We start from the raw sequence: 21,177 nt of genomic DNA, 5'->3' as shown, positions 1-21,177 counted from the left end.
GGACTTCTTAAACTTTTCTGAAGGATTCTTCAGCCTGAAGTAGTAGCAAACTAAGTTCATCTTCCCTAAAAATAAAGAGCAGGTTATTATTATTTTAAAGTGATGTGGATAAGATGCACTTTTTCATATTGTATGCTATCATTGCATTATTTATGTTAAATTTAACATGTCCATGGATTAAGTTAATGAGGTTAGTTGAATTTCTCTTTTTTTTTTTTTTTTAACACCTCTGTTTTCCTGTGTGAATTGCCATGTTTAATTCTCTTTCTGGCAAAGTGGCAAATAAATGTCATCATTTTAAAATCTGTAAATCTGTATACTTGAATTTGTATTTGCTTTTATTGATATGTGTTTTCTCTCTTTAAGGAATGTCTGAATAAACAGTTATCCCCTAAGGGAAGGTGTGGCTCTAAATGCCAGAGGAAGAAAACTAATTTATAACTGGTATCAATAAGAGGGAAATCAAATTAAATGCAGGAAAATTTAAAATGTGCAGAATAAAATGTAAAATGTATTCTTCTCCTTTAACTCAGGCTGTGCTGAAATAGCAGATGAAGTTTACATGGAAGTTATTGTAGGTGAAGAAGAAGCTACATCACTTCCAGACACGCAGCTTGAAGAGACTGGTGTGAATAAAACTTTTGTTCCTGTTGCTTGGGCTGCTGCTTATGGTAGGAATCTCTGTGCTCATTTTTTGAAAATCCCTTTCATTATTTTTTTCCCAGTCTGGTTTCCAGATTCTATGTACAAATGTCACAATTTTTCACTATTGGGTGGGGGTTTGGAGGCAGCTCCTTCAGCTCTTTTAGCAGTGCCAGTCAGTGAAACTAATAAAATGCTGTGAAAAATTCTTTTCCACGTAATTCACGACCTTTCACACGTGAAGTCCTTGGCTTTTTGCAATTCAGATAGGGGAAAAAAAAAAATCTCATTTCTGTAGTGCTTTTGGTTTTTTCCCTCAATGCCAGCCTGCCTAGCAGTTGTCATATTGTTGTAGTAGTTGGTTGTCCTGCATGCAATGAATGGATTGCTGCATGTTGAGTTTTATGAAATAAGAAGGAAAGCTGTTTGAAGAACTTTGGTACCCTTGTTCTTAATACCAGCTCAGCTGTACAGTGTGTGTACGTTTTTGATGATTGATGAAGTCATCTGTTAAGGATTTGACAAAAGCAAGAATAACCTTAAATATTTTATATTCACTAGGAGAAAGGGGAAATACCTTTAAAAAATAGAAGAGATGTGTAAATTCATCCCTGATCAGTTCCATTTATGTAACATATTTTAAACCTGCTAGTCCTTTAGATCATAAGTGAGAAAAACAAAATATGTCTTCTGCGGCCATGTTTCAAATTGTAGATGCATCAGGATATGTTGCAAATTCTGAATATTCTGTTATTTCAGATTTATTCTTTTCTAGGATTTTGGCATGTTAAAATTATATTGTGTACAAGATCATCAATGCCTTTTACTTAAGTGAGCAAATTAGGTAGTTTAGATTCGGTGGCGTTCTGTTTCTGAGCACAGTAGCTGGGTGATGAAGTGGTTGTGAAGCACCAGGCTTTGGCACGTAGCAGTAAACACTTTCAATTCAAAATGAGGAATACACTGTTAGTATGACTTCTCCATCTCATAGGAGAGTGGAATGGCTGGTAGGGTGGAAGTCCTTTTATCTGCCAAGTTCTACTCCATAAGGACAAAGTACTTTGATCTCAGGAACAAATTGTGGATTTCAGGTCCCCTCTAATTTCTAGATTGACATCTGAGGTTTTTTTATAAGGTTAGAACTTTCCAGAAACAAGCTTATTACTAGTGAGAGGCAGGAAAGACAGCATGGTAAGCATGCAAGCACATCTTCAGTGAGTATTCAAGTACTGACAGAGATATGATCTTTATTTCCTGGTGCATGTAATTGCAAAATACTGAACTGATGTGAACTGCACAGCTCATTTTGGACAGTATTAAGCTGTTACTTACTACTTAAGTTAGTTTTCTCTTATTCTTGGACTTTCAAAACCATCATCTTTAAAAAGGACTTAAATTTATAACGACTACAATACCATTTTCTGCAGGAGATGACAGAAGACTACCCAGAAGATATGAAGATGGTCAAGCGGCAGGTAAGGGCACACAAATATGCTGTGTAGAGCTTTACAAGTAACTTAGTGTCTTTAAAGCAGTATACATCAATGTGTTGTGATTCTCCCCATCAGAGAATGCAACAAATTACTCATAAAGCATAAGCTGAAGAACTGAATAGTAATTTCTCTTCTATTTTGAAATGAAAACAATTCTGTAAGTGTTGTGGGCCTCAAATTGTATGGGGAAGTCATTGGTTGTGTATAGTTTGGTAGTCAGAGCAGAGATGATGCCGTTGGCTAGGAAGTAAAATCAAGTTAGAGATGAGAAAGTAACTGGCACAACCTGTCAGAAATTAATATTCTGAGACTACAAGATAGCAAAAAATGTACTTGAAAATTATTAATTGTTTAAACAATTAAGTTCTTGAGTTTGGCCACCAAAGGCAGTGCTTTGTACTGGCACTTTTTAAAAAACCTGTTCATTGCAGAGGAGTGGGTGGTCTGTTTTGTTTTAAAGTAGACATTTTGCTGTGCAATTCCAGTCATCAGTCCCAAAGAAAATAATTGTTTAAGGTTTTTTATGGTGTCTAATTTTTGTTTCTAGGGAATAACTTGGATACACGATTAGAAAACAAAAACGGTAATGCAACACAATACCTGCAGATTTGTGATAGCATTAGCACTAATAGAGTGCTAAAACAAAAAACCAAGAAAAGGAGGAGAGGAGAGGCCAGGCAATGGCAAACAGGTAAACACTGTATGGTTATGTGTGCTCTCATGGAGTGGCACTTACTCCTTTACTATTCTTCTTTTTTTTTCTTTTTTTTTTTTTTCCAAACTGGTTCAGAATTAAAAATCTAAATGGTGATTTGCGGATTTCCTGTGTCCTTCCCCCTCCAATTCTGTGCATAGAGAATGTGGTAGGTTTTGCTATTGAATTTAGCAACCTAGCACTGGTGTAATTCATTTGAATGTTGTGAGTGATTAGAAAGTAATTGTGGACGTACTCACTGTACATCTGATATCACTTTCTAAAACAAAACAATATATAAACTGTAGGTGCTGTGCATTGGTTGTTTTTAAACTGCTGAACTCTTGCTGCAAGTGTAAGTGCATGAATCTGAACAACAGTTGGCTGATTTAAAACTTCTTAATCAGTAAATTTGTTTTCTTCATAACTTGTTTTTGTTTGTTTAAAAACAGCTGTTATAATAGGTCCTGATGGACAGCCCTTAACAGTTTACCCTTGTCATATATGTGGGAAAAAATTTAAATCCAGAGGATTCTTGAAAAGGCATATGAAGAATCATCCAGATCATATGATTAAGAAGAAATACCAGTGTACAGACTGTGACTTTACAACTAACAAAAAAGTAAGTTTCCACAATCATCTGGAAAGCCATAAACTTATAAATAAAGTTGATAAAACCCACGAGTTTACGGAATATACAAGAAGATACAGAGAAGCAAGCCCGTTGAGTTCTAATAAACTAATACTGAGGGACAAAGAGCCTAAACTGCACAAGTGCAAATACTGTGACTATGAAACTGCAGAGCAGGGGCTACTCAATAGACATCTACTTGCAGTTCACAGTAAGAACTTCCCTCATGTATGTGTGGAGTGTGGGAAAGGATTCCGTCATCCGTCAGAGCTGAAAAAGCATATGAGGACCCACACTGGGGAAAAGCCATACCAGTGTCAGCACTGTGTCTTCAGGTGTGCCGATCAGTCCAATCTGAAAACTCATATCAAAACCAAACATGGGAACGACTTGCCATTTAAATGTGAGCACTGTCCCCAGGCTTTTGCAGATGAAAAGGAGCTGCAGCAGCACACAGAATTGTTTCAAGGGCATAAGACTCATCAGTGTCCGCACTGTGACCATAAGAGCACCAACTCCAGTGACCTGAAGCGACACATTATTTCAGTTCATACGAAGGATTTTCCCCACAAATGCGAGGTATGTGAAAAAGGCTTCCATCGTCCATCAGAGCTCAAAAAGCATAGTGAAACCCATAAAGGTAAAAAGATACATCAGTGTAGACACTGTGACTTTAAAACGTCAGATCCTTTTATACTGAGCGGGCACATCCTCTCAGTTCACACCAAGGACCTGCCTTTTAAGTGCAAAAGATGTAAAAGAGGATTTAGGCAGCAAACTGAACTTAAGAAGCACATGAAGACGCACAGTGGAAGAAAAGTTTATCAATGCCAGTATTGCGAATATAGCACTACGGATGCGTCAGGCTTTAAACGACACGTAATATCAATACACACAAAAGACTATCCACATAGGTGTGAGTATTGCAAAAAGGGATTCCGTAGACCATCAGAAAAAAATCAGCATATAATGAGGCACCACAGAGAGGCCATAATGTAATATATGATGTCAAGAAGGAAGCAATTTAGAAACTGTGTTATGATAATTGGGGAAAAAAAAATCTCATGAACTGTTTCTCCTGGTTTCAAAGCTCGATATTAAATCATAACTTTACATTCTTTGTATTAAAAGTCTTAAAGTATTAGGGTTGACAGGGGATCTCATAGCCCTATGATTGTTGCTTATCAGAACCTGAAGAGCACTATAGAATGCAGAAAGATGGATGAATGTCTTAAATTTGCAGAAAGATGAATGAATGTCTTCAAGTAATAGTATTACGCGTTGTTAAGCTATGGAAGACAAAAAGAAGATGATTGTGTTACCCATTTTGTCAGTGAGAGCGTTTGTCTCCATACTAAAACAGTTCAGATACGTGACGGGATTCTTCACAGCTGGTTTGCTGAGGCAGCTGGGCCTGGCTTCTTGTGTGGTTCTGAGAGAAGAGTATTCGTCAGTCACTTGGTCATAACGTTTGAAATCGTGCCTGGAAATTATATTCTAGAATTGGTCAGAGTTAGGGGGGGTTGTCCTGCTTTCAACAAATACAACATTTCATTGGGAAACTTTTTGGTTTCCTCTATTAGTTAGGTCCAACAAGAAATTTGTAATGATTTTCAAAGCTGCTAACCTATTTTATTGCAGGATTCAATGATAAAAACACAGCGTTGTGATCTTAGAGGTGGTGTTTTGGTGCTAGGCTTAAAGACGTGTATGTACATAACTTCCCTTTTTTACCTGAAACTATGGCTGAATGTTGTTCAGTATGGCACATAAAATTAAGTTTGAATCTGATTCTATTTTTTAAGGATGAAATGGATGCAGCTGATAGTGTTGCTACTCAGCACTACTTTTTTTTTCTCACTACTTTAAGATCTCAAAGTACTATTAAAAAGAAAATTGAAAAAACCTATAGTTTGTTTTTAATTAAAATTCAGAGCACTTAGAAGCTCTTTAGGGCAGTGTTCTTAGCAGGTATGGCAATTGCCTTACCTCCTAATATGAAATTTTCAATATAGACATAAAATTGCACCTTTTAATCAATTCTTAAAAGAAAGAAATCTATACCACGCTATAAACGTGCATTTTCAATCTGTAAGAAAGTATATATGCAGTATTTAGCCAGAGAAATATGCTGCCGCTAGAGTTTGGAGATGGATCTTCAGTTTACAGTGTATACATTTAAAATATGCATCCCTTTAAACAGTGCTTTGTGTTAGCATGCTGCAGATCAAATGGCGCTTAATATAACGAGCTGGTCTAGGGCTATTTAATGAACAACCTGTTCATAAGTGTTACGCATATAATGTGTATTTTTTACTCTTTTTAGTTGCTTCATGTTTGCACACAGCTGTTCACATGAGAAATTGTAACTTCATGCTATATTGTGGCTTTTTGTGTTTCAGATATGTTCATATTTTGTTTTTGCACCAGATGAGAATCAGTTCCTTGAGAAAATTTTTTTTTATATTTCTAAACTTCAGGAAGTGAAATTTGGGAAATCTCTTAGAAAAATACGTGTTTTATGTGGCTGTAAAAAATGATGTACACGCTGTAAAATAAGATTGTCACTGTGTGGGATTATTATTTCTAAATGTGTTACTCATCGTAACGGGCATACAATAAAATGCATCTCTTGCACTCCAAATATTTTGGAGTCTATTTCTCATTTATGGTGATTTAGGAAAGTCTCATTCGGTGTAATTTTGCCTTAATATTTTAGTTACGTTATTCCCTAGTTGATATGAAATGTAGTAACATCTCAAGTAAGCAGGTTACCCAAGGTATGTTTGTGTACCACTGTTGAGGGGGAATATTGAGGTTCCAGTTAAGCTGCTAAGGTGACAGGTAACGTACGTACTTCTGTTTCTAAATAATTATCACATGTGATAGTGCTGTACCTTTACAATTCTTTCCTTCAAGTGAAGAGAACATAACATTTCAATTTTTGGAGAAAGGCAGGTAGGTGCTGTCTTTTATTAGCTTTATAATAAGAGCAGCTGTCGAAATGCTAAAAACACTGCTTTCATTGCTTTCTTAATTTTCTTCTCTTCTTAGAATACTTGAATCATGGCATCAGTGGTAGATTGGAAACTAAGAAAATAATGCAGTGTTAAATGAACACTACATTGAGGATTTCCAGCATGCTGTTAGCCAGCCAATGCGTGGCTGTTGTGCGGGCAAACAAACTATGCAGACGGTGCTAATGGAATAGTCTGGTTTTTGTTTCTGATACTTTCTTCTTCTGTAGGTCCAGCAGACAGAGGAGACAGTGACACTCACAAAACGTTAAAAATTAATCTTTTGTTTTGTTGACAATTTTAATACTTTATTCCTGAAAATTATATTGAATACGTAGACTGGAAGAGATCCTTCATAACAGGCTGAAGATGACTGTTCTGTGCTGGCTCATTTTTCCACCTCCAGGATGGACAGAATAACCAGATATGTGAGTACTTTTAACATCTTCAGCCAGCACTGTAACCAGATTCAGTTCTGCACTGCCTAAGGACCCACCAGGGTTGGTGTGGTACAGAACAGGCCATGAGGGTGGCAGACAAAGGAGTACGGAGGAAGACTTTGAGCTTACACGATTTCAGTTTAAAATCGCAGAGATGCGGGTAATTCTTTCCATGATAAATGGTTGTTTTGTGTAAGATGAGATAATACACACCAAAGTTGGATTTCTTATTTTCTAAGTCTCTAACTGAACCCCAGTTGTTATCTTACCTGTCATAGAATCATAGAATCACAAGGTTGGAAAGTACCTACAAGATCATCTAGTTCAACTGTCCTATCACCAATACTACCACTAAGCTACTAAACCATATCATGCAGCACCTCATCCAGACACCATCTTTTACTTCTGGATTTTTGTTTATGGTTTTCAAGGTTTTGGAAGTGACACCACATCTTCGAGTGATGGCCGTGTTAAGTTGCTCTGATCTTTCTGAAGTTTGAAGAAAACAACAGTAGACAGCTGTACTGTGTTTTTCTCATGTATGGTTCCTTTCAGATTTCATCTGAGAAAACTCCCTTAACGATGCTTTTTTATTCCAGTTATGGGATGTGCCAAAACTTCTCAGAATAAATGTTAGTTAAGAACCACTGGTGTCTACCATCCTAAAAAGCACAGTGCAGTGTGGGACATCAATTCTCTTACTCAGATTTTCTGTTGCATGTAGTTACTCCATGCCCTAAACTCTTACACACTGTAAAGTCCACTGAGTGCTTTTTTGTGTGGTTTGTTTTTTTTTTTAATATATTTAATGATGGCAAGAACAATATGGTGGGTGCTGGATAAAGATTTTCTTCATTTTCAGCTTCATCATCATACAAAGTTCTGTAGTGCTTTATTACAGAAGTTGAAATTGGCTTTGAGTGTTTCGCAACCTGAAGGTCTGCCCAGTGAGATTTCCTTCTGGTTAGGAAAAAAAAAGTTCTACCTTTTGAAATGTGGAAATCTGAGAGGAGCATGTTTTCCAAGATATGCGGGAGGAAATAGTAGTTGGAAAAACTACAGCTGTAGTTGGTTGTTGTCAGCTGAGGAACAAATTTAGGAAGGGAAAGAGGAGCTGAAGAACAGGTGCAGCCTAGTAGTCTCTGTGACAGATAGATGGAGAACCTGAGCCGAGTTTAATGGAAGTGGTTCCGGGCAAACTTCTCCACTGGGAAGCAAAAAGACGAGTTATCTCTGCAGTCTGGTTGGCTTATTGCTTTATCTGTTTGAACTTGTCTTTATATTCATTATTTCTTTCTTCTTTTGACAGTGGAACAGCAAAATGGACAGTGAGATGTAGCTAAGAAGAGACGGTGTGGAAATAAGGACTGTTGAAGGGAAAAATAGTAGTAAGTACTGGTATCCATGTTCTTAAATTTCACAGTGGTTTGAGGAAGTTCCTGTATTCTTCTCAATGCAGTTAGCCAGTATATGTTTAACTTGGGATGGCTGTTACCAGAGGTGTCATGATTTTTAAAATGCATCCTGTGAAGTCACAGTAAAAATTCTTCTGAGTGCATCCCCAGATCCCTGCTCCCTGCAGGCTGCACCTGCCCTGCCTTGCTCCCCTGAGCTTGGCAGCACTGTGCCTTCTGTCAGGGCACACTGACCTGTGCTGTAAAGCTGTTTGCCCCCAGGAGCGTGGCACTGAGGTGGCTCAGCTGTCCCTGACCATGTCTGGATTTCCCTTTGCCTGTTCCTGTGGCGTTGTACATGATGCACAAAACAGCTCACGTTTGCTTGAGCAAGCAACAAGTTTCACAAACATGCAGAAGGGTTGCTCTGAATGTCAGCTGTTCATTGCATTTTTAATTTGAATGACAGAATTCATAAATGCCAGAAGCGGTTCAAAGTGACTCAGGACTTAATCATCATCCATTGTTTTTCTTCAGGTTTCAAGTGTCCACAATTAAAGGTGATGAAATGGAGAGAGTATCTGGAGGAACGCCAACAAAGTAATCTCAAGGTAAAGGTTGGATAAAGGTACGTTTGTTACCTTGCTGCAACATTCACAGCTTATGCTGACTCTTCAGACAGTGCTAAAGGGGTCAGGAACTTCTACAGTAGAACTGTATTTGGCTTTCATTTCACAGCTAGGGCAGAGAAACAGTTTGTATTACATAATTATGTGGAAAGATCAGCAAGAGAAACTGAAAGAACTTTTTTCTCCTACTCTTCAGTTTAAGAGCAAGAAACTGCATAGTGTCAGATCTCCGGCCATAAGGGTTCAGTTGATAAAACCATTAGTAGTTGACAAGGGCAGTACAAATTTTGTTATAAATGCACAAACGCTGCATTTGATTTTCTGAATTTGCTCCAGAAAAAATGTAGCAATCTCACTGGACAAACCTGAAACTGAGGTGAAAAATTGTCAATGTTGTTAATAGTTTGAGTGATAACTGGCATTTACAGAGATGAGTAAGTGTGAAAAATGCGTCCAACAGAAATAATGTTTGGTAAATCAATTTCAGTTCACTGGAAAGGATGCAACAGCAAATATCAGTTACTTTAATAATGAAACTACTAATTTTGCTTTATTAAATAACCCAATTTAAAAACAAAACCAACCCCACGTGGTCATTATGGTTCATCTCGTCTCATTCTGCTTTTCAACAAGTATCTGTTGCTTTGTGGTACCTGGGTGTAAAATGTGTTGTTCTGGCAGTCAGTGCTTCAGAATGTACAGTATATGAATGCTTTAAGTTAATCTCATGAGCCTCAGAGCAGCTGGTCCTTACTACACAATGCACTACTGACATTTCTGGTTAGAAAACCAGGCTTTTTTTTTTTTTTTTTTTTTTTAATAAATATATTTTTTTAGTACTATGTGTGCTACCAGCTCTCTAAGTATGGGGAGCAATCATCATGTTTTCAAATGGACCATAATGCCTAATTCATTTGCCTAATCATGGCCTCGTCATCGAATGACAGCACAACACCCAGCAGCTCTGTCTGCGTTCAGTCTGCATTCTTCTGTCCGTAAGGGCATTTACTGCTTTTGTTGTGCTTTTGTAGTCTTAAGAAAGTCATACAGACTTAAAGAAACATTTGTGTAGTAGTTATCTTCCAGGATTTGTAAATACACTGTACAGCCATTGCAGTAGCTGAAATGAATGTAAAGTATGTCCATTAATAACTGATGTTTCTGCTGTTTGCAGCTTCTTTCTTTGGAACTGTTTGTATAATGCTTCTAGCTTGTCAAGCCCAGATGAGTTCATGGCAAAGACCACAGTAAGTCAGAAAGTTGTTTTGTCTCTTTTCATTGGGAAATCTGCACCCATCAGTATGATGGCATTAAACAAATGTGTTATTCTTTTTCTGTTTTTATGGTCTGGGACACCAGGGATAAGTAAGTCATTAGACAGTGCCAGTAAAGTTATTATTATAGAATACATTTGACAGTACTATGTCAATGTATTATGGTTTCTCTATGCTGTTATATTAACTGAGTGAAGGTTGGATCAACTGCAAGAAAAGAAGCATTCCACTATCCCTTTACTTGTAAAGACTGGTATAGAGAAATCTGTTGCCTCAGAAAAGCATCACATCCCCTAAAACAACCCCCTCCAGTACTGGGTAGATAGAAGTTGCTTCCAGCAGAGTCATGATTTAGAACGTTGTATTTATTTAACATATATTGCCAACAGGGTTCTTTCACCATTAAACAGTGTCTATGCTGCATGTTATTTGCGAACAGAAGTATGTGTGTGTCTGCAGAAACAGCCTATGATTCCTGAAAAAGAGCAAAGCAAGAACCCTGTGATACACAGCTCGCATCTTCTGACTGCACAAAGCTTTTTGCCTATGATTTTCTTTTAGCACTTCCCCGCTCACCTAACACACTGTGTTGGTTTGACAGCTACATAATTATTTATACCAAAGCAGTTTAATTATTTGTACCAAATCAGATGAGAGAATTCCCATAGTCCTGCATGGAGCAAAAAACTGTAAATAGGTCGGTCTGATAATAAAATATACTCTGTGAGCTAAGTTTTTCTGTATAAAAATATAATGAGATCTTGATGTTTTCAAACACAGCAAAATAAATAGTTGTGGCTGGTTTGGGGGCTTATAGTGGTGTACCTGAAATATGTTAATTCTGACGTCAGTAACATTCTTCAGAATTGGCATCAGCCCAAATCAAGTCATCTGCTAATTCAATTTCTATGTTTTCTATATCTGGAACAAATGAAGTCATTTTCCTTTGTGGTTTAGTTTTGGACAAGCAGATGTAACATAAGTAACATTTCCCATGACAGTTCTTACCAGGTTTTACTTCATCTTGAACAGGCTGCAGTAGATGAAGTGATAATTTGTGATTCTGTCTGTACTGAAACCAGCCATTCCGTGTGTGTGACTTAGATTTGTATCCCTCTCACTTCTCAATCACAAGCAGATAGGAGAGAAAAAAACACAGCTAATGCTATCACGAGGAAAACAAAAATGTTTCAGAGTTCCTACTTTTGTCTTTTAGATTGCTGAAAGAGTGACTGAAGAACAGATGTTGGGCACATCAGGAAAAACTGAAGTTCTCACCAGCATGGCCTGCCATTCTCTTCTGAGAGAAAATTAAGTGCATGAAACAGTACGAGTAACATTTGTGCAACAGATGTTAGCAACAAGTCACAGACACAGGTACCTCAGTTTGTTACCATTTGTTACAAGACACTGTCTTGCACTGCCTTCATGCTTTCGTGTTCTTAATTTCTTCCCTGGCCTTTCTCTCACTATCAGACCAAACCTTCTACTGAGGAAAAAAAAAAAAAAAAAAAAAAAAAAGCAGAAAAGAAAGCAATTTTAGATATTTGTTGTAGACTCCTTTAACCAGCTTGGATGGCTGAGGAATTTCTTTCATTCCTAAAAGCAAAGAAACAAGCAGCCTGTTACAAGGTAATATGCATACTCATCGAACTGTCTGCTGTACAAAGAATGCTTCAGTTAACTGTATGCTTATTTTGTCTAACAGTCTCTAAGTGTCTGAGTGAGCCTTCCCCTCCACAAGTGCAATGTACATCACCTTTTACAGCAGCTGGCTGTGGAATGGTCAAAGTCATATCATTAAGCTGCAGGAAGTGGCAGAAGCCAGAACAGGCATCATTCACTGTTTTCAGTAATCACAAGAGTAGACAATATTGGGAGGGGCTGTTTTTATATTTATGAATGCCAGCAAGCACAGGAAGTTATCAGATACCTAAATAGCAGACATTACAGAGTTTCTACCTGAGAATTTTTCTCTAATGTAACTAAGATTGAAGTGAAGTGCTTCTACTTGAGCATCCTGAAAGAGTCAGCATGATAAATACTCATTACTTGAAAGGCACTGTCACATATGTGCTACTGTCAGTATTCTGTTCAGATTCCTATCAGTCAGCATCACTATTCAGTAATGAATGCAGATAGAAAGATTTGGTTGGCAGAACATAAATGCAGAAAAATATTTCTCAAGCTTGGAGGAAATTGGCACTTCTTAAACTGGATTTATCAAGTTTATCTTGCGACAAAGTCATTTTGTTTCAGCTGAAACTTGCACCAGTGATAAAGACCTTGGGAAACTTAAAATGCAACCAGTTAATAGTTCTTATTTATTCAGTGATATTGATCTCTTTAAATGCAGCATACACTCACATTTTCCATTATAAAAATGGAAACAATGACTAACTTTTCAAGTAAGCAAGGAAGAGATTTTAGCTTTTTATTACTGTTATTTCTTTATTACTGTGTTAATTCCTTGCTTGCCAGATGTTTTACTTTCAGCCTACTCAGGCTGCTCGTATTGCTTTATTGCCTTAAGTTGCCTTTTCTTGGCTGTGTCCCCCAGAAAGCTATGCTTACATTGCTGTACTTGCTGTGAGCTGGCTATGCTGATCTTTCTTTCTCAAGTCTTTACCTTGTGTTCAGATTTGACACTATCCTTTACCTTGTAACATAAACAGCTTCTGCAGTCCCACTTTCTGTAACTTTAAGTCACTCTTTAAAAAGAAGTCACCACTCTTCTGTGTTTCCTGGATTAGTCACTGCTCTGTCTCTGTGTAAGTTTCAGGAACATGGTGCTTAATCTGTTTTAGTAATAGTGCAGAGTAATTAATACTCATGATTCAGAGGAATGCCATGCACCCAAAGCACACCACCTGTACCTTTCACCTGAGAGCAGAGCACTGAAGAAGTTCTCAACTCCTCACTACAGATAGTGATGCCCAGAGGACTGCCTCATGCACCTGGGCAAAGACTGTTAGAGCAACACCGCTTCCTTTGTTAAAGGTAATTAAAGGTCAGAAAATAGCAACACACTGTTTTATTTATACTCTACCTAGCAATTACTGCCTCCTTGCAACAGACAGTGCACTTTCTTGACTTGACTCCATTGCCTTGCTCTTTGCAGCATGGCAAAATTAATGCTATTCTTTTCTCTCAGGCATCAGTTTTGGCTCATCATGTCTTTGAAGAAAAATTTAAAAACTCCATATCTCAGACCCTGTAGTGAATCCCTAGATGAACTTACATGTTTCCATATCTCTCCAGTCCTCTCAATTACAATAGTTTGTGATTTGTTGACGGGTGATGTAACCTTGTAGTCGTCAGACAAAAGACCCAGGATAGGATACTGATTCCTGTACCTGTATTGGAAAGAGTTGCTCAGCTGTAAGCTATCAAACTGAAATCTGCACACCTGTATTATCCAGATCACTATCTCTGATCTTGCCCCATAATCCTGTCAGTTAACAATCTCCACATATTCTTACCAGTAACAAAAATGCTAACACTGCAATTTAAATGTCTGTAACATGTTGGCCACCCCTCCGTTTGCAATTACAGTGTGTAGGATTGAATCCTTCCAAATGGTTTTTACTAGGTGGAGCTTTTCCCTTTTGCAAAAGTTGAACAGACATTTGGCATTAAGACGTTTGCAGGAGGTAAGGACATAGTTAATAGAAGTATGCAATGGAAAACGAAGATGTATTTTTAAGAAAGATGAATAACTACATTACTTCTTCGTGATGATAGCTGTTACACCAGGGGACTGACTGCTTGATACTCTGTCATGCTTGAGTCTGAAGAGTTCCTGAGAAAACCAGAAGTGAACATTAAAGTAAAATAAATCATGCTTTCTGATGTACTGGTTCACTGAAGTCACAGCAGAATCCACGCTGAAATTCTTACTGAAGAATGCTCTGAAATAGTATGTATGTCCTTCCAAGAGAAGTGGTGGAGTAACAAACAGTATTATTAATTTTAGCTCAGTGAATGACAATAATAATAATCCTAACCCCAGTTCCTGAACCAGGAGGGTACACGTGACTTCCTAATTAAACTGCTACCTTCAAAGCAAGTGAAGGCTCAAGCATACAATATTCTTAAACAAGAAATGCACTGTTCTGTTTTACCTCTTGCTGCTGTTTAATACAAACATCTTTCTCCTCCAGCATTGCTGTCAGTTCATGCAGCTTTATTTGTAAGTCGCTGTTGTTCCCTTCTTGCCTTGATATATCTTGCTGGAATTGGCACAACTGAGACTGTGAAATACAGGTTGAGAAATAGTTTGGTGTTTGGTGCTCCTTGCAGGTAACCTTTCTGTATACAGAAAGTGTGCAGTATACAGTAAACTCTGTATGTATTTTGTTGGTTAAAATCACGAACGTCAAAGAACTTTGTTTTTTTCAAATCACAGTTTTATGAGTTTCAGTGCTATCATTGGTGTTGTATAAAATAACTGCAGAACCAAAAGATACGTAAAAAGCATCTGGTAGATCTTAATTAAAAAATAACCTGATGCCTCCTGTCACAAAAGGTGGCAAGTGCACATATACCAAGTTCATCAACATACCCTGAGACTGCGGATCTCGCGGTCTTTATCCTCTCTCAAGTTATTGATCATCTCTACATAACGGCTGGAGAGTTCATCTGTGGTAGTCTGAACTGTTGGACTGGAGCAGATCTAAAGGAAAAAAACATTTTTTATTTTTAAGAGATTTCTTTAATATTATTTTCTTCACCAGGCCATCTGCATCTGTGAATAACAGCAGCTGAACAAAGAGCAAGTGAAGGTATTATTTATTACCTGTAGCTTAAGACTCTGGATCTCTTGGTCCAAGGCACGCTTGGAGTATTCCAGTTCCTTTAACTGACAATCCTTTTCTCCTTCGTTGAGTTGAAGAGAAAGAAGCTGTTCTTCCAGAGACCGACACCTGGCAGTACTGTCTCTGAGTCCTTGCTGGAAAGCACAGGAGTGGAATGAATGCATGGTGTTTCTTAGGGGAGTAATAGGATCATCCACACAGCATATAGCCAGGCAGTAATTACTTGGAACACTCAGAAGCCAGCACAGAAGCTGGTTTATGGCTGATAGTAATTATACTGAAACTATATTCTTAGATTTACCTGCTGCTGACGATTATTCTCTCTCAGAGAAGACAACATAGTTTCATATTCTTTTACTTGAGATTCTTTAAAAGCCAAATCCTTCTTAAGTAAGACATTGTCAGTTTCTAGCTTCTGTAAGACAAAAACATGAGCTGTAAATAGCTGCAATTTATCAGTAAGCTTAGTCCTAAGTGTGTTCAAAGTGCAAAATATTTTGTATTAAGTGATAAATACCCAGTTTTCTTGAAACTTGTTTTTTCCTAAACTACAAAGCTCATTGTTCATTAAAAGCTCATGTGTTCATTACAGCAGCCATGCTCATCATGAGGCTTCATATTGCATGGTAAGCAGTAGTCTCAGAAACTGCTCTTTCAATGTGTCCTAGAAAGACTTTGTTATGTGTAGTTACTAAACTAAATTCAAGAAAAAAAATCCAAAGAGTACTTCACTGCACAGACCCATTTCATGCCAGGGGTGACTGGTAAACTCCCTCTCTCTTGAAACTTTGTATTTTACAAGAGAACGCTCTGAAGCTTCCAGTGATGTCAAGTACTGGGGCTGTCCATGAGAAATGTATCTGCTTTCCTAACAGTAACTATCTGGAGCTGTAGAGCTCCAGTTTGCAAAGTGTGATGCTTGTATAACTCAGGATTGCTGAGTTGTTAAAGGTGCCAGCTGACAGCAGCTTTCCTATAGAGTGGGAGATAACACGAGGCAGGAGTTGAGCGCTCCTGCTTCCTAGAAGAGTGCTGTTAAGTAAGGACTCAGTGTTTATAACACAGACAGGGCATGTACAGAAACACAGTTCCAAAACATCTCCATCGATGTAGGCACACACAGATTGTATATACTAATGCAGAGCTAAGTCTAAATCTACTCAAACAGAGCCTTTCTTGATTTAATTTTTTGGGGTTTTTTTTGTTTTTGTTTTTTGTTTTTGTTTTGTTTTGTTTTTGTTTTTTAGGTTTTGACAAACTGAACACTTGAAAACCACTGCTAGGAAGAAATCTTGCCTCATTCACTGTTCACTTGCAAGTCAATGAGTGAACCATCCGTTTTTATTAAAGCAACTAAGCTTGGACTTCATGAGTTAAATTTCATCATAACGGACTTCTTATTGAGAGAGACCAACAAATGAATGAGGCCGTGGGAACTGAGAAATACAACTCACCCCCAGGTCATCCTGCAAATGGCAGAGCTCTTCACGTAAGTTTTTGAAAGTGGAAAGCACAAGTCTCAAAGATTTATCTGATGTCACTCTCATCTAGGAGGAGAAAAAATAAAATATATATTGTTCTAATTAGTGAGTTTTGTTTACAAAATGCTTAACTATATATAAAAGCACAGAACTGCTCTACAGCTGAAAATAACTTCTAGAACTACTGTATGCACTGTTCTTTGAAATGCCCACATTTTCTAAGACTTTTTTAGGCACTTTGTTCCTTTTGAATTACTGCCTTGTAACACAACAGGCATCGAGTTCGTTAAGTAGCTAGGAAATATGATGAGAAAAAAGCCAAAAGCCATTTATAAATGGACCCAAACCAGAAGTGATATGTTCTATTACCAGATACTGTAAGTGTGCCATGGCGATGAGTGCATTTAGCAGTGTTTTTAGCCAGACCATTTGTAAAGGCAAGTTAGAGAGAGGCAGCATATGTAATTAGTAATTGAAACCTGATTCATCGCTCAGTAAGACATGTACTGTTTGCCTTTAGTTTCTAAAGTAAAGCATTAATATACAACACAAATAAAAATACTGAAATTCAGCTTCTTTCATTCCTTGCCAAAAGCCAAAATGGGTTCCAGCAAAACTGCAAGGAAGTTCCAGTAAAACAGTTTAAAATAAACAAGTGAGCAGTGAAATGAACTGCTGCATGGCACCTGAGCCACCTGTGTGATTCCATAGCCTTTAGAGAGAATAAATGGAAAAAGCAGAATAGTGAGCAGTGTTACATACAAATTCCCTGGTATGTTTGTGTACAGCTGCTTCTACTGCTTCAAGTTACTGGAGGTTTCCCCCCATGTTATTTACACACCTGGAGGAGATAACGAATCTGCTGCTTTGTTGCCTCAGACAGTCCTTTGGGAATTAATTCTTCAATATCTTCAGTCTAAGCAAAGGGATGAAGAAAGAGACATCTTGATTAAGAATTTTGCCTGGTTGATCATTATGAAGTTTCTTAATTAATTACACAGCTCTGCTATGAAAAACATGTTTAGCACAAGGCAAATAAGAATGAAAATAGATCAAAGCATATCCAGAAAATTTCCAAAGTGTGGCATATAAAAACTGAGATGAAGTGATACATGAAGTTTATATTTAAATCTACACTAAGCTTAAAGTTTATTTTAAAAGCAGCATTCAAAATCATCCTCTCTTAACAAATAGCACTTAATTCTAAAACAGAGCTCGCAGCAGTTAATGATTATGAGCAAATCTCATGTTTCTAAATATTGAAAAGACTGTCAACAAACAAATGATGACTAAAGTTTTACAGGAGATGCTGACAGCCATTAAGTGGTATTGCTTCATGTAATTTAATCCTAAACAAACATTTCTATCACAAGCATAACGACTTTAAAAAGAAGAAAGGCCCTGATGATTGTATGCATTACGCCTGGATTCCCACAAGCGAGCAGTCAGGAAATCTAGAAAGTCATTCTGGCAACTTAAGTTCCTCTCATCACAGTGAGAGGCAGGTTTTCTTTTACTTCTGCAGTGCACAGCAGTGCATGTTGTGAAGCAGCTGCTTTGTTGGCAAGAGAATAAAATGTCCTTTGCAAAAATGCATACTGAAAATATATGCATCTCTGTACGTTTGTTTTACAATGAAACCATTACTGGTGTAACAGGAAAGACTCAAAATTTGACTCGTACTGCAATAGTAATAATAACAATGCAAATTATTGAAGTTCCTTTCTTTCAGTATTATCACACTTGCAAATGCATATCCAGCAGTAGGTTTCAGGCTCTGAATGCTGTTAACAAGCAGAAATCATGAACTAACAAAAGATCAGCATCATTCAATTAAACTTGCTTGGCCTCATTTGCTCCAAGATCCACACCACTCTTACTGCGACTTTTAGAGATCAGCTTTGTAAGAGCCCCCCTGATGCTTACCTGACTCGTAAATTCGATGTCATGGTTCCTGGAAAACAGACAAAATGCAGTGGGCTGATGAACAAAAGACTTTGCAGAACTTGACCACTTGACAGCTACAAAAAGATTATCTGTCTTTGCAGTGCAGAACAAAAAGGGTTCATCATAAGATTGAGAGCCATTAGCCTCCCTGTAAGGCGACAGGCCGTGCGTTGTTAAATATTACTCCTTGTACAGCTGTGTGAGGAGACTGCATTACTAACAGCAGCACAGTCAGCACAGGCCAACTCTCTCTGTTTCTCAGGGTAGTTGTCCCAGTGATGGTTGGTTAACCTCGTTCTTAATTGGTTTGGGTGATGTCTTTACCCAGAACTAAGCTGAAGTTTATTGACATGCATCAGGTGTTTTCTTAGCAGTGCTGGGGTTCTTTGTGATGTTTAAATCCCACTCTTCCCATGCTACACAGCAGTTACACTCATTTCAGTGAACTTTGAAAGCACCAAGTGAGAGTGAGAGGGGAGTACCAAAGTAACGCTGATTGTGAGGGAAGGATAAGGACATTGTCAAGACTCAATCAACTTGTATCTGTGCTCCCAGCTGTGCATTCCTAGGATTTCTGGAATACCAAAATGTCAGGTGACAGACATAAGGCCAATACCTTCCTCCTATCTTTTCCACATGCTGTAGCAAACAGCTGTACAGGTCGTTGGTCTTGCGGTTCAGTTCAGCAAGGAGCTCACCGAAGTAGCGGCAGTCCAGCTGGTCATTGTTCTCCTGAGAGCAATTGAAGTAACAGATGGTAAGCAAGATGATCATAACCCATTCTCTTCCTTGGGAAGAAAGCTGCATGTGAAAATGCTACCAACGTGATGGAATTTTTTGCTTACTCATACCAATGTGTGATTTGTTTATACTATTCTTTTCCTGGCTATTGTGTGTTCCATGTCTTCTGGTTTTCAGTAAACTATACAGAAGTAAATTCTTCCTTTACAGCAACAAGAAATAGGCTAAGCAATATCTTTTTCAGCAATGTTATCATTCTTATTCTAATACAGAAAGCATAGATAATTAGTAAAACCTCCTTTAATGATCTTTAATGTTTCCATAGCTGTAGTAGTGGGCAGAATGCATATGGACAGCACCGAGAACTTACAGAAAGGCACTCACATAAGCCACCTCCTTTTTTTTTTGTTTTTTTTTGTTTTTTTTAAACCCAACAGAATGTTAAAGCATCTTTAACTGAAGATAAAATGTTTGCTTACATGAATAATAAAAGTGAAAACAGGCTAAACTGAGTTTAACTAAGTTGTTTTATTGGACTCTTGTCTATGGAAAATTTCCACAGACCAATACAGACATCACCCAGTATGTCAGTCTCACCACCTGTATGTTCAACAGATGCATGGGACGGGACTGCCACATGTGAACCCCCAGCCAAAACAGTGCTACTCACCAACTTCCACATGAAGTTATTTCAGACCCCCACTGAGCAGGTCAGATAGAAAGCAATGCTGAATTGGCCTATGTCCAGTTTATAAAGCACTTTTTACCTACATTTTACTAAAACTGGAAAGAAGCATAAGTCTTGTATTACTCAGCCTTTGTTGTACTAACAGATGAAACCTGACTGAATCAATGAGCAGCACTCTGAGATAAAGAAAGAAAAAAGCACCACAGCAAAGCAGCAAGACTTGATGGGTACACTTAAGCACTTTGCTGTTTATACTTACAGAAGGGACATAATGCTTAATTACCACGCTATGATTTTGAGTGTGGACTTTTGAAGAGCAGAAATCAGTAACTTAATCTATCTGTAAAGTTCTGTACTCCATGTCCAAAAGCATATTGTGAGTAGTAAAACATGCAGCAAATGACTCTTACCTGTTCGCAGGTTTGAACTGTCACCCTCCTCACTGCAGTTCCTCTGCAGTCATCAGTCACAGAGATGGGCATTACTTCACAGGGGCTGCCGGTCTGTGTTTGCTGGCACTGCTGTGTGACTGGGGGCTGCTCGGGCTGCTGGCAGGGCTGGATGGCACAGCACTGATCAGACAGCTGTGGAATCTGACACTGGTGGGAAAATTGGTACTGCTTCTCCTAAAACAAAAACAGGAGTGAATTTTCTTTAAGTTGCTGAACACATCTTAGTGAGATGCAAGCACAATAAAAATATGTAAATGAATGAAAGGTGTTTTGGCATCAAAAGACTGTTTCAGGTATTTTAATAATGTTAATAAAATTGCTTTTTCTTACTATTTGAATATGAGTTTGCCTCATGCTATTACACTTCAACACTGTATTTTACCAACTCCTCACATTTTAGCAGCTGCAGATGAAAGCACAGAAGACACACTTTTCTTAATTGAGCTGTATGCTTTATTGTATTGTTCCACTTAACATGCTCAGGCAATAGGAACCTCCATTATTTAACTTAAAACACACATGCATCCTGTTCCATTAAGTATTCCAGAATTTTAAAGAGCTCCAGTTGAATTACTGAGCGTTTGTTATTTCAGTTAATACAAATGTATTTTCCAGGAAATAACTGATGGCATTTTCCTCTACAAACATTTCAGCAGTTCCAGGATCAGAGTGCACACCATATCACGGACACATCCATCCTGTTTTTATAATCCAAGAAAATGCTGCTGGCAAAATCACCCACCCACCCAACTAGTTTATGTTCCAGTCTTTGAGAGGTGTTCTCTTCCTCAGCAAGGCAGTTCTCTGGATTAGTTCACATTAGCACAACATTACAAT

At 37.9% G+C, this 21,177-nt stretch overlaps 2 protein-coding genes across 14 annotated transcripts in view; one reads left to right on the top strand and one right to left on the bottom strand.

Moving 5' to 3' along the window:
* ZNF711 (zinc finger protein 711) overlaps positions 1 to 20,678 on the top strand; it is a 39,196-nt gene extending 18,518 nt beyond the window's left edge. For 2 of the 9 annotated variants that reach the window (XM_048959900.1, XM_048959899.1), the window contains 7 exons: positions 534 to 671; positions 2,070 to 2,117; positions 2,683 to 2,826; positions 3,282 to 8,305; positions 8,849 to 8,939; positions 10,115 to 10,187; positions 11,431 to 11,954. In XM_048959900.1, the coding sequence (XP_048815857.1) occupies positions 534 to 671; positions 2,070 to 2,117; positions 2,683 to 2,826; positions 3,282 to 4,459 (1,508 nt within the window). In that variant the 3' untranslated portion in view covers positions 4,460 to 8,305; positions 8,849 to 8,939; positions 10,115 to 10,187; positions 11,431 to 11,954. Of the gene's footprint in view, positions 1 to 533; positions 672 to 2,069; positions 2,118 to 2,682; positions 2,827 to 3,281; positions 8,306 to 8,848; positions 8,940 to 10,114; positions 10,188 to 11,430; positions 11,955 to 16,278; positions 16,521 to 19,104 lie in introns of those variants that run through there. The other 7 variants (XM_048959895.1, XM_048959896.1, XM_048959891.1 and 4 more) reach the window with 6 other exon arrangements.
* Positions 11,710 to 21,177, bottom strand: part of POF1B (POF1B actin binding protein) — a 52,618-nt gene continuing 43,150 nt past the window's right edge. For 4 of the 5 annotated variants that reach the window (XM_048959903.1, XM_048959904.1, XM_048959905.1 and 1 more), the window contains 11 exons: positions 20,299 to 20,514; positions 19,076 to 19,191; positions 18,439 to 18,466; positions 17,354 to 17,428; positions 16,486 to 16,578; positions 15,333 to 15,446; positions 15,013 to 15,165; positions 14,779 to 14,889; positions 14,339 to 14,467; positions 13,943 to 14,016; positions 11,710 to 13,570 (listed from right to left, as the gene is read on the bottom strand). In XM_048959903.1, the coding sequence (XP_048815860.1) occupies positions 13,372 to 13,570; positions 13,943 to 14,016; positions 14,339 to 14,467; positions 14,779 to 14,889; positions 15,013 to 15,165; positions 15,333 to 15,446; positions 16,486 to 16,578; positions 17,354 to 17,428; positions 18,439 to 18,466; positions 19,076 to 19,191; positions 20,299 to 20,514 (1,308 nt within the window). In that variant the 3' untranslated portion in view covers positions 11,710 to 13,371. The remainder of the gene's footprint in view (positions 13,571 to 13,942; positions 14,017 to 14,338; positions 14,468 to 14,778; positions 14,890 to 15,012; positions 15,166 to 15,332; positions 15,447 to 16,485; positions 16,579 to 17,353; positions 17,429 to 18,438; positions 18,467 to 19,075; positions 19,192 to 20,298; positions 20,515 to 21,177) is intronic. The other variant, XM_048959902.1, reaches the window with a different exon arrangement.

Source organism: Lagopus muta, chromosome 13, assembly GCF_023343835.1.
Source record: "Lagopus muta isolate bLagMut1 chromosome 13, bLagMut1 primary, whole genome shotgun sequence".
Classification (NCBI taxonomy): domain Eukaryota; kingdom Metazoa; phylum Chordata; class Aves; order Galliformes; family Phasianidae; genus Lagopus; species Lagopus muta.
The sequence above is the reverse complement of the archived record's forward strand: the minus strand, read 5'-3'. Positions and strand labels throughout refer to the sequence as shown.